Here is an 11,580-nt window from a genome sequence, read left to right on the forward strand (position 1 = left end):
ACCTGGGATAAGCGGGATCCCAGCAGGGCCCTGTCATGGGCAGGGGGCTGTGGGCACACGGCCGAGCAGGCAGCGCTGGGCAGGACCCTCTGTCTGGGGCTGTGGGGGGCTCCACACCCTGGCCAGGGTTTGGGGGGGGGGGGGGGGGCTTGCAGCCCCCTGCAGACGCCGATGCAGACCCCAGAGAATGGCTGCTCGTCCAGCAGTCTCCATGGCAATGTGTTATTAATGACAGCTGCTCGTTTTGCCATGGCAACGGGGGGAGAGGGTCTCTCCTCGCAGCAGGCAGCTCTCCTGAGCCTACCCCCCACCTCCAGCTGCCCTCCACATGTGGGGCACAGCCCCACGCTGCCCTGCCCCACCGGCCCCCCAGGCCATTGCCAACCCACTGTCAGGGCCCCCCAGCAGCCCCTGCCCCACGCTCCTGGGATGGCTGCACCCACGGCCCCATGCTCTGCCAGCCGGGCACTGCCAGGTGCTGCCCACTCCTGGGCCATATGTGGTACCCAGGGTCTGGGGGTGTCCCTACTTCCCCTGCAGCTCAGCTCCCTTCCTGCTCCCACTGTTCCTGCCAGCAGCCGACTGCCCCTCCTGGGCTGGGGAGAGCCCCGACAGCTCCACCTCGCCGTTATCGGCACCCTTGGCCTGGTTAAGCCCAGACGAGACAGGGCTTCCTCCTTCATGCAGCCTGGCATGTCGCCCTGTGTGGACTGGGTGCAGCCCGGGGGTCCCTGCAGAGCTCGGGGGGGGGGAGGTGGGGGGGGAGGTTCTGGGGACTTGGCCATTGCATGCTTGTGGCTGTGGGAGTGCCATGGTGTGACGGCATGTGGCAGTGGGGCATGTGGCAGTGGGAACCCCCACGGGGACACCAGCTGTGCTTGGGGTGGGAGGGCAGGGATGGGAAGGAGGGCAGAGAGGGAGGGGAGGGAAGTAGGGCAGGGAGGGGAGGGAAGGAGGGCAGGGAGGGGAGGGAAGGAGGGCAGGCTGGCAGGGCAGGGCAGGGCAGGGTGGGCAGGCTGCCCTGGGCCAGGCTGGGCAGCGAGCAGGCAGCGGCGTGAGGCCAGAGCCTGCGCCTTTAAGCACGGGCTGCAGGCACTCCCCACGGCTGCTGGCAGCCGGGCCTGTTTACCACAAACTCCCATTTATCTCCTCGGCCTGCCCACGCAGCCTGCCAGCGCGGGGCAGCGCCGGGGGCACCCAGCAGCACCCTGCCCTGCTCACACACCCGCACAGGCCCAGCGCCCACCATGTGTGTGCCCTGTGCAGCTCCACAGGCAGCCACAGGCATGAGCTGTGCCGCCGTCCCAGCGGTCCGCGATGGGGGGTGCCCAGGCGGCACCAAACCCCGTGGCCTGGGGTCACCGGGCAGGTGGGGTGCTGGTTCCTGCACCGAATTCCCACGCCGGCATCCCGCACCCCATCCCTGTGGGTGCCTGTGAAAGCGGCTGTTGGAGCTGGATGGTGCTGCCTGTGAGGAGCTGGGAGGGGACTGTGCTGTGCCCCGCTGCCGCCTGCGTGCTCGCAGCCTGCTCCTGCAGCCAGCCCAGCGCAGCACGTCCCCCCCCGCTCAGAGACCTGCAGCCGCCTCGCACAGCGCCCACGCGTCCAGGCTCTTCCTTCCGACCCACACCTCCCGGGGCTCACACACACGCCCACCGGCTCGGCTCTCTCCTGCAGACTGCCAGACAACACCCGGCGGGCCCCCTGAGCCCCCCGCCCACCCGCAGCCGCCCCTGGACGCGCACAGGCGCATTGGGTGAGCGCTCACACGCACACCTGCAGCGGCGCAGGCTGGGGCCCTGCTGATTCACGCACAGATGCTCCCAGACCCAGCTGCTCGGCACCAGCAGCTCGCACGTCCTGCCGGAGCCCGGCAGCGCGGGAGGGGAGGAGCGGGGCGCAGGCACCACCGCTCTGCTTCGCTGCACCCCAGCAGCTGGTAGTCCCCGGGGAGAGGCCCCGGCTTAGGGACAGGGCTGGGGCACCCTGCAGCCCATGGGCAGGGTACTGCAGGGCTCCCCACGGGGCCCCAGGGCATCCTCCCCAGAACTGGCAGTGCCACCCTGCCTGAGCTGTGGCCCCTCAGGGCTGCAGCCCAGCTGCTCTCTGCCCCCAAAGTCTGGCTGCCACATGCCCCCCAGCCAGCTCTGGGCCCACCACCAGACCTCCCTGTTGGGGTGCTGGTGCTGTTGGATGGGGCCCTGGTCCAGCTTGCCCAGGCACCACTCCGCAGACACCCACCCCATCACTTCCCGCCCCACACTCCTGCATGACACTGGACTTTGCTCGGAGGATTACAAGGTATCCCCACGGCCCAGCTCCCTCCCTCAGTGCCGGCACCCGCACGCATCCTGCCCGCACCCACACACTGCCTGCACAGGGAGGACCACACAGGGTGCTGGCCTGGGCCCCCGGTGCTGGTTCAGGCAGCCCTGGCACCGGGTGAAGCAGAGATGGTGAGCATCCCTGGGAGGGCAAGGACCTGGTGGGCTCTGAGCTCAGGCACTTCTGCACCCCGGGGTGCAGAAGCTGGGGGGTCCTGGCTCCAGGATGTGTGACCCCCTTCCAGCCGTCACTGGCCCCACAGAGCCCAAACCAGCACCAGTCTCCTCGATCTCACTCACCCCCAGCACCCTCACTGCAGTGCTGCCCCGGTGGAGGAGGGGGTGCCAGAGGCCAAAAGCAGCCATGGCAGCAGCTGCAGCAGACGGGGGGGACCAGTGGGGAGACCCCACAACTGTCCCCGTGCCCCTGGCCCAAGGGCCGCTTTGGCACCTGCCACCATCATCGGGCACAGTGCCCACATGCTCGGGACATGTGACATGTGTGCCCAGGGCACGTCCACACATGTGGGACACACTGTGCACATGTGCACCCCATGGCTGGCAGCGGGTGTGCACACACCCCTCTCCCCACCAGCAGCCCGGACACGTGTCCCACTCCCCATGCTGGAGCCTGTGCGCCCCGGCGAGCGCAGCGCACACCCGTCACGCGTGAGCACACACGGGGGGCCCCACGTACACACCCGGGACAGCGAACACGCCCCGGGAAACACCCCCGGGGGCAGCCCCGGGGGCTGCGGCCACCGACACGCCCGCACACGCGTGTACACACATGCACACAGGCGTGCACTCACACGCACACGCACTCACACACGTGTGCACTCACACTCACCCCCCCCCCCGCCCCCCCACCGGCCCCTCCGCCCCCTCCTCCTCCCCCCCCACCCCATCCCTCACCCCTCGCGCAGTCCCCGCGCACGCTCACGCGCTTCCCGCGCGGGCCCCCCGCCCGCACACGCGACCCCCCCCCTCCTCCCCCCCGCAGCCCCCAGCCCAGCCCCGGTACCCGGTGCGACCCTCCCCCCCCCCCCCCCCAGCTCCGCCCGGCCCGGCGCTGCCGCCCGCCCGCTGCTCACCGGCTCGGCGGCGGGACCCGCCGGCAGCGGGGGCGGTCCGGGGTCCCCGCCCGCGGCGGGGCGCGGGGCGGCTCCGGGCGGCTCCGGCTGCTCCGCCCGCCTCTCGCAACAAAGGGCCGCCCCGCCCGGCCGCCGCCGCCCCGGCTCCGCCACCGCCAGCGGCACTGCTCCGCCCGCCGGGGCTCTGGGGGCCGGAGCCCGGGCGGGGAAGGCCGGGGGCGGGGGCTGCTGTGCCGGTTGTGGGGTGCGGGAGTTGGGGGGTGGAGGGGGGTCTGTGTGGGGGGAGGGGAGTCGGGGATGCTGGCCGGGTCTCCCCTCTCGGCGCTGCCCGGGGTGCGCGGGAGCTGGGGAGGGGGGGGGGGGCTGTGGGTCGGTGTGTCCCCCGCGGGGATGGGGGTGCCACCACCCCGCAGCCGGGGTGCCCCAAGCCCCGGGGACACGGGGTGTGGGTGCACGTGCTTTGGGCGTCAGGGTGTGGATGGGGACACCCCAGCTTGGGGTGAGGCACAGCGCCAGGCACCCTGCCGTCACACATGGCTCCCTGGGTTTGGGGTGACCGGTGGCTGTAGGTGGCCCCATGGCCACGCGCTCAGAGCTGGATGCTACTGGCTGGGTCTGTTGAGAGCTGGGGCAGCTGCACCGGAGGAGCCAGGGGGCAACAGCTGGGGCAGGGGCTGGCGCATGCTGGGCAGGGTAGGGGGCACCGGGCACTGGGTGGGTGAGTGGGGTGGGGGTTGTGCCCTGGGGCGTGGGCAGGGCAAGGCAGAGAGTCACGTGGGGATTCAGCCCAAAAAGCACCCTGCCAGCTGGGCACAGATCTGCCGGCATGGCTGTGCCAGCCTGGCCACCAATCTGGTGTCATGGGCACTGACCTGCTGGTGCTGGGCCAGGCAGGCGTCCCGGGAAGGGTCCCTGTGCCAGCCAACTGTGGCCTCACACCCCCCTTCCTGGGTGCCCTCCGCCCGGCCAGGCAGCGTGCAGCTCCCATCCCTCCTGTCCCCAAGCGCTGCCATCTTTGTGCCCGATGGACCACCGAGCCCATGGCTGCTCTGTGTGGCATTGCACTGTGTCCCTGGAGTGGCTGTGTCACCATGCCCTGTGTCGCACAGGCAGCGCTGGGCCATGCCCCAGGCATGCACAGAGGCTCTGCCGCAGGAGCTGCCCACTCCGCACCCCTGGGCCCAGGGGGGGTACGGTGTGAGTGTGGGGGTGCTGTGTGAAGGGGGGGTGATGTGGTGTTGCTGGTTGGGGCTGTGCCCCTGCCCCACTGCCCACATCTCCCCTGCCTCACTGCACTGCCCCGCAGCCCTGTGGGGAGCAGACTGATGATGAGGGGGGTGCAGCCCCCCCCAGCCCGCAGGCACAGCTCCGAGCGGTGCCAGCCAGGGAGGCCCATGTGTGGGGGCAGCGCCGCTCCACAAGGGAATGCTGTGCATTGCCCCACAGGGCACACAGCTCCCCCCAGACCCCCCATGGCAGACACGAGGCTGCCCTGCAGTGCCTGTGGGCAGACACCCCCTCCCAGGTCCTTCTCCCTCTGCCTAGGCTCTGGGTGACCCCAACCCTCTAGAGGCACAGCCCACCCAGGACACGTTGCTCCCAGAGCTGAGGCCAGGCCGCGGGCAGCCAGCCCCGCCAGCTGCTGGGGACTCTGCCCTGGGGAAGCCACACTCGCTGCGGGGGGAAGCGGTTTTGGCAGCAGCCTGGGGTGTGTGGACTGGGCTCTGGCCAGGGATGCGCTCCTTTGTCTGGAGGCAGCCCTGCCCTGGGCTGGTGCCACATGGCCGCTCCCGGCAGCACCAGCACAGCCCGTGCTGCATGGGGGAGATAGCTGCCGCGCTGGCGTGACCTCGGCCCTGCAAGAGCCGCGGTCACTGGGTGGCTCTGTCCGCAGGGCCAGGGCAGCTGGGGGTGGGAGGGGGGGCTGTGGGCAGTGCTGGGCAGCACCCCCAGACCCCTGGGACGGGCAACGTCATTCCCTGTCCTGCCACAAGGCAGCCCCTGGCTCAGGGTGGGGTGCCATGGGAGGGCAGCGGGAGTGGGGACACCCAAAATCCCAGCACTGCCCCGAGCAGGGGGTGCCACACCCCCGCCATGGCCGGCAGTCCCACAGGCTTCTGCTCTGGTTAATGTTAAAGTCGGGTAGACGTCAGAGCCCGGCCCCTCTGCCCACAGCTCCCCCGGGAATGTTTTCCCTCCCGGAGCGGGATCTGCCCGTCCCCTGTGGCTAAAAAAAGCCCTTGGCTTGGCCGGGGCAGAGGCCCGGCCAACTTCCTGGGCCGAGTGGCCTCCCAGCCACCCCCAGCACAGCCCTTGACACCCCCACACGCCCTCAGGGTGCCCCTGAGGTGTGGGGTGCCCCAGGGACAGGCGAGGTGACGATGTCCCGGAGGAATAGCAGCCCCCCCAGCCTGCCAGGTCCCATCAGCCTCGTGTCACGTGCGGGCGGCGCGCCGGGTTGCTCGTGTCTATGTAGGGAAAGCCGGAGCCGCTGTCCCGAGCTCAGCATGTGCTGTGTCCCGGCCCAGCAGCAAGGGGGGTACCCTCTGCTTGGGACAGGGACCACTGCCAGCCCCCCCAGCTTGTCGTGCCCCACACTGTGCAGAGCTGTGTGTGCGACGCACATGGGGGCACAGTGCCCCTCACCCGCCCTTGCCGCTGGTTCCAAGGACCCCGCTGAAAGCTGATCCCGGGTCACCTTGTGCCTTGGCACCGGCTGTGCCCAGCAAGTGGCATCCCCCCCCCCCCGCCGGGAGCGGTGAGGGACACCCCGCACCCCCCTAGGACACCCCGGGGAGGGCATCACCAGCCCCACGCCCCCCGCCGTGGGTGTTCTGCACGTGGGGTGCGCTGTGTGATGAGGAGGGGTGAAACGATGGGCCGGACCCCCCCCCCTCCCTTTCCGCGGTGGGACCACACGAGAGCCCCTCCGGGGCCCCACGGTGAGGGGTGGGGGGGGGGGTGCCCGGCCACGCACCGCCCCGGGGCGGAGCCATCGCGTCCCCGCCGCCGCCGCCGTCGTGTCCTCCCCGTCGCGCCCCGCCATGGCCGCCCGCTGCCTCCGCGCCGCCCCGGCGCTCAGCCGCCTGGCCCACGGCCCCCTCCCCGCCGCCTCCGTGGGGCAGCGCCGGCACTGTGAGTGGGGCGTGGGAGGGGGGGGACCTTGGGGATTGTTTGGGGGGGCGGGAGGGGGGGGAAGACCCCGTGCCCTTGGGGCTGCTGTGCCCTGACCGGGGTGTGCACTAGCCCCGGCCCCGGGGGGGGTTTCACACTGGGTGGGCTCTTTGCGGGGGGGAGGCTGTAACGGGGTATACCGCCTCCCCTCCCACCCCCCCCCCCCGCGGTTACAGCCGGTCCCCGGGCTCCGCGCCCGGTCCCACGCGGGATTTCCACGCGCGTCCGGTCCCACGGCGTCTGCGCCTGGTGCCGGCCCCGCGCGGGGGGTTCGGCCAGGTTGGGCCCCCCCGGGGGGGGTCTGCGCCCTGTGCCGGCGCTGCGCCCCTCGGCCCTGCCCGCTCTGACCCCGGCGCTGCCGGTTCCTGGTCCGGCCCCACGCGAGTTCCGCTGCCGCCCGGGGTCCCGCCCCGGGGGGGGGTTCCAGCCGCCCCTGGCCCCGCGGGGAGTCGGCAGCTCCCCCCGTCCCATCCCGGTTGGCCTCGGTCCCGGCCTCACGTGGGGTTTGGCGCCCAACCTGCCGCCAGCCGGGCCCCACGCAGGATTCGGGGGGGGGGGGTTGCTCCCATCCCAGCCCTCAGGGGGCTTTGCAGCCCGGGCCTGGCCCCATGGGGTCTGCGCTCTCCAGATTGGGGCTGGGGGGGCTTTGCCGCCCAGCTCCTGCCCGCCCAGGCATGGGGTGTAGCCGGTCCCTGTCCCGCTCCCACGTGGAGTTTTGCACCCTGACCCGGGCCCAGCCCCAGGCAGGATTGGTGCCACGAACCTGAGCCCCAGAGCCCTGTGGGGCTGGTGCCCCGACCTGTGCTGGAGCAGAGCTTGAACCCGCACCTGGACCTGCCGGATGGGGCCTCCCGGTCCCGTGCTGGGGCACTGAGCTGTGGAGGTGCCGGTGAGGCTGGGTGTGCCCCCCCCGACACCCCGGCACTCTGCCCAGATGCCAACAAGCGGATCAAGGTGGCCAACCCGGTGGTGGAGATGGACGGAGACGAGATGACGCGGATCATCTGGGCCTTCATCAAGGAGAAGGTAACGGGGTCCTGCCTGGGAGGGGTGGGAGGGGAAATGGGGGAACAGGTGGTGGTTGTCCGGGGGGCAGGCAGTCCCTGCGTGTTGTCCTCCTCGCCCTGTCCTGTCCGTCCGTCCGTCCTCAGGAAGCAGGTGGTGAGATCAGCACGGCTTCCGGCAGAACCTGGAAGCGATGAGGTCCCGGGCAGGGGGGGACTGTCCCAGGCAGGGGAGGACCATCCCAGGCGGGATCCCAGCTGCGGCTGGGCCGCGGGGCTGAGGCTGGCCGTGCCGCAGTGCACATCGCTGCTCCTTCGGCACCCCGCGCTGTGTGTGTGTCCCCCCCGCCCTTGACGCTCTCCCCGCCTCCCCCAGCTCATCCTGCCCAACGTGGACGTCCAGCTCAAGTATTTTGACCTGGGCCTGCCGCACCGGGACAAGACGGATGATCAGGTCACCATCGACTCGGCGCTGGCCACCCAGAAGTACAGCGTGGCTGTGAAATGTGCCACCATCACGCCAGACGAAGCCCGGGTGGAAGGTGGGCAGGGAGTGAGGGCAGGGACATGGATCTGAGCCCCGCCATATGCCAAGCCCCTCGGGGTCAGCCAGTGTCTCCCCTGGTGGCTCTGCTTTCTCTGGACTGGGGGTCCTGATGGGCAGTGCTGTGCCCCCCCTCCCTCCCGTCCTGGGGTGCTTGGAGGTGCTGTGGGGACACCGAGGGTGCGGGGCTGGGGATAGACCGGCTGCTGACCAGTGCCGGTCACGAGCCCATGCCGGCTGTCCCTCCTTGGCTGGCTGGCAGCTGGGCTCTGGCAGCAGCCCACGGCATGGAGCGAGGGGGGTGGGGGGGGGAGGCTGGCAGGGGCCAGGCACTGGGCTGGGGTGACCGCCGGGGCTGAGGCTGTTCGGGGGGTGCCTCGGGGGCCTCACCTCCGCACCCCAGAGTTTAAACTGAAGAAGATGTGGAAAAGCCCCAACGGCACCATCCGAAACATCCTGGGGGGCACGGTGTTCCGGGAGCCCATCATCTGCCAGAACATCCCGCGCCTGGTGCCCGGCTGGACCAAGCCCATCACCATTGGCAGGCATGCCCATGGTGACCAGGTGAGCCCCTCGTGCAGCACAGGGGGGTGGCTGGCAGCTCCTGCCGGGCCCTGCCCCACACTCTGCCCTTCCCCTGGCAGTACAAAGCCACTGACTTCGTGGTGGGCAAGTCTGGGACCTTCAAGATGGTCTTCACGCCGAAGGATGGCAGCGGGGCCCAGGAGTGGGAGGTGTATAACTTCCCTGGTGGCGGCGTGGGCATGGGCATGTACAACACGGATGAGGTAACGGGGGGGGGCTGGGGGTCCCCGTGGTGGGTCTGGCCGTGCCGGTGGGATGGGGGTCCCACGGGTGTCCATGCACTTCCCTTGCAGTCCATCTCGGGCTTCGCTCACAGCTGCTTCCAGTACGCCATCCAGAAGAAGTGGCCCCTCTACATGAGCACCAAGAACACCATCCTCAAGGCCTACGATGGGCGCTTCAAGGACATCTTCCAGGAGATCTTCGACAAGTACGGGCTGGGAGGAGCCCCGGTTGCTCCTGGGGAGGTGGTGAGGGAGGGGGGCGGCTGCTGGGGGGGGCACAGCTAACGCTCCCCTGGGCTCCCAGGCACTACAAGACCGAGTTTGACAAGCTGAAGATCTGGTACGAACACCGGCTCATCGACGACATGGTGGCCCAGGTGCTGAAGTCCTCCGGCGGCTTCGTCTGGGCCTGCAAGAACTACGACGGGGATGTCCAGTCGGACATCCTGGCTCAAGGTGGGGTGGCGGGGGGCAGGGGGGTGGGGGCTGTGTGGGGCACAGTGGGGTGGGCTCATGCAGTCGCCCTCCCAGGGCTGCCCTGACCCTCACCCCACCACAGGCTTTGGTTCCCTGGGGCTGATGACCTCCGTCCTGGTGTGCCCGGACGGGAAGACCATTGAGGCCGAGGCAGCTCACGGCACCGTCACCCGCCACTACCGGGAGCACCAGAAGGTGGGTGTGCTCTGCCCGTGGTGCGCTGCCTGTGGTGAGGAGCGGCCTGCGGCGCGGGGCTGAGCGCTGGCTCCTCTCTCTCGCCTCGCAGGGCCGACCCACCAGCACCAACCCCATCGCCAGCATCTTCGCCTGGACACGTGGCCTGGAGCACCGGGGCAAGCTGGACAGTAACCCCGACCTGATCAAGTGAGGGGTGGGGACACCCCGGGGGTGGGGGCACCCCGGGGGTGGGGGACACGCCGGGCCCAGCTGCGGTGCAGGCTGTGGCACTGGCCAGGTGCCGGCCTTACCGGAGCCGTGGGTGCCACTGCCGTCCCCAGGTTTGCCCAGACGCTGGAGAAGGTCTGTGTCCAGACGGTGGAGAGCGGGACGATGACCAAGGACCTCGCTGGCTGCATCCACGGCCTCGCCAAGTATGTGTGGCTGATGGGGCGGTGTGGGGAAGCCCAATGCAGGGTGGCTGTGCTGGGGGGGAGCAGGGGTGGCCACCAGATGGTCCACGGGGACTCAGGGTGTCTCTTGACGGCTGGTGGGGTCAGATGGTGCCTGCGGCTGGGCAGGGGCCATGTCCTGTGCCCAGGGTTGTGCTGCCAGCCCTGAGCCGGTCTGGCCACTGCCTGTGGCAGGGGGCTGGCAGGGAAGACCCCCCCCTCCCGGGGTGCGGGACCCCTCCAGCTCCTCTCTGCACCCCACAGTGTGAAGCTGAACGAGCACTTTGTGAACACGACCGACTTCCTGGATGCCATCAAGAACAACCTGGACAAGGCTCTGGGCAAGCAGTAGGGACACAGGGGGGGCCCGGATGTCTCCCCACAGACAGGCCCCTGCGCCGCCTCCAGCCCACCCACACGGCTCAGGAACAGTTCAACAATTTTTATAAGCAGTTTTCTTACGAGTGTTTTTTAAAGCCTTTCTAGCAGGGGGGGTGTAGGACGGGGGGGGCCCCGTCCTGCACCCCTTCATGTCCCCTCCCACCCCAGCAGCCATTAAACCCCTGAAGTGGCCCACAGTGCATGGTGGTGGTGGTGGCACGTCTCTTGCGGGGCACACGGAGGGCTGTAGGGGGCTGCCAGTGCCAACGACCCAATGGGGGTGAGAAGTAACCTGGGCACAGCAAGGCTTGGTATGGGGGGGCAGGAAGGGCTGAGCCCCCTGCTCGTGCGAGGAGCGATGTCAGGGACCTGTGTGGCCTTGGTAGTTGCTGTGCCACCGGCACCAGACCCTCCCTGTCCCAGCCAGTGCCACGATGCAGACCCAGTGCTGTGGCCACTCAGGGCTGATCCCCTCAACAGCGAAGAGCCCCCCAGCTTGGCCTCACTGGGCTCTGCTGGAGACACAACACACACACGACAGTGCAGCTTTTTGGCACTACAGACTGAGGTACCAGGGGGATGGACTGCGCTGGCTGAAGCACGGGGGGCTGTGGGGAGGGGTGGGCCCGTCTGTGTCCATCTCCATCCTGCCCCAAACTGGAGGTGCCTGAGGGGAGGTGATGGCAGGGCTGGGGACCCCTCAGCCTTGCTGGAGGCCAGCAGCCCGGAGTGGAGCTTGGTGCCCCCTGTCCCCATCCCTCTGCCCCGAGCCAGACTGGGGCTTCTGAGGGTGGGGTGGATGGGATGGACGGGACAGGCACCCATGGGAGATCAGCTTGGGGGACCCAGCCCCTGTGCCAGCACCATGGATGCCTGGCAGGGACCCTGCCCAGCCCCCGCCAGAGCAGCAGGTGCTGCAGTGTTGGAGTGGCTGTGGATCCTTACTGGATCCACTGGTGAGCAGCTGCCCCCCATCCATAGGACCCCCCAATCCATGGAATCCCCCATCCGTGGGATCCCCCATCCGTGGGACTCCCCATCTGCAGGACCCCTTGTCCCCGGCCCCACGGCGCACAGACCACACACGTCACACGGGTTTACAAAGCTCATTGGTTGAAGGAAACTGAACTCAGCGCAAAGATAA

General features: G+C 69.7%; 1 protein-coding gene across 1 annotated transcript; it reads left to right on the forward strand.

Annotated features, from left to right (window-relative positions):
• The first annotated feature begins 6,436 nt into the window (after positions 1-6,436).
• IDH2 (isocitrate dehydrogenase (NADP(+)) 2) lies at positions 6,437-10,636 on the forward strand. The gene is made up of 11 exons (XM_084268369.1): positions 6,437-6,553; positions 7,527-7,618; positions 7,973-8,138; positions 8,544-8,704; positions 8,785-8,928; positions 9,019-9,155; positions 9,254-9,405; positions 9,509-9,621; positions 9,713-9,810; positions 9,945-10,037; positions 10,320-10,636. Exons 1-11 carry the CDS (start codon positions 6,463-6,465, stop codon positions 10,405-10,407), a joined length of 1,335 nt encoding a protein of 444 aa, XP_084124495.1. The 5' UTR covers positions 6,437-6,462; the 3' UTR covers positions 10,408-10,636.
• Positions 10,637-11,580: the final 944 nt, after the last annotated feature.

This window comes from Gallinula chloropus, assembly GCF_964237585.1.
Source record: "Gallinula chloropus genome assembly, chromosome: 9".
NCBI classification, from domain to species: Eukaryota; Metazoa; Chordata; class Aves; order Gruiformes; family Rallidae; genus Gallinula; species Gallinula chloropus.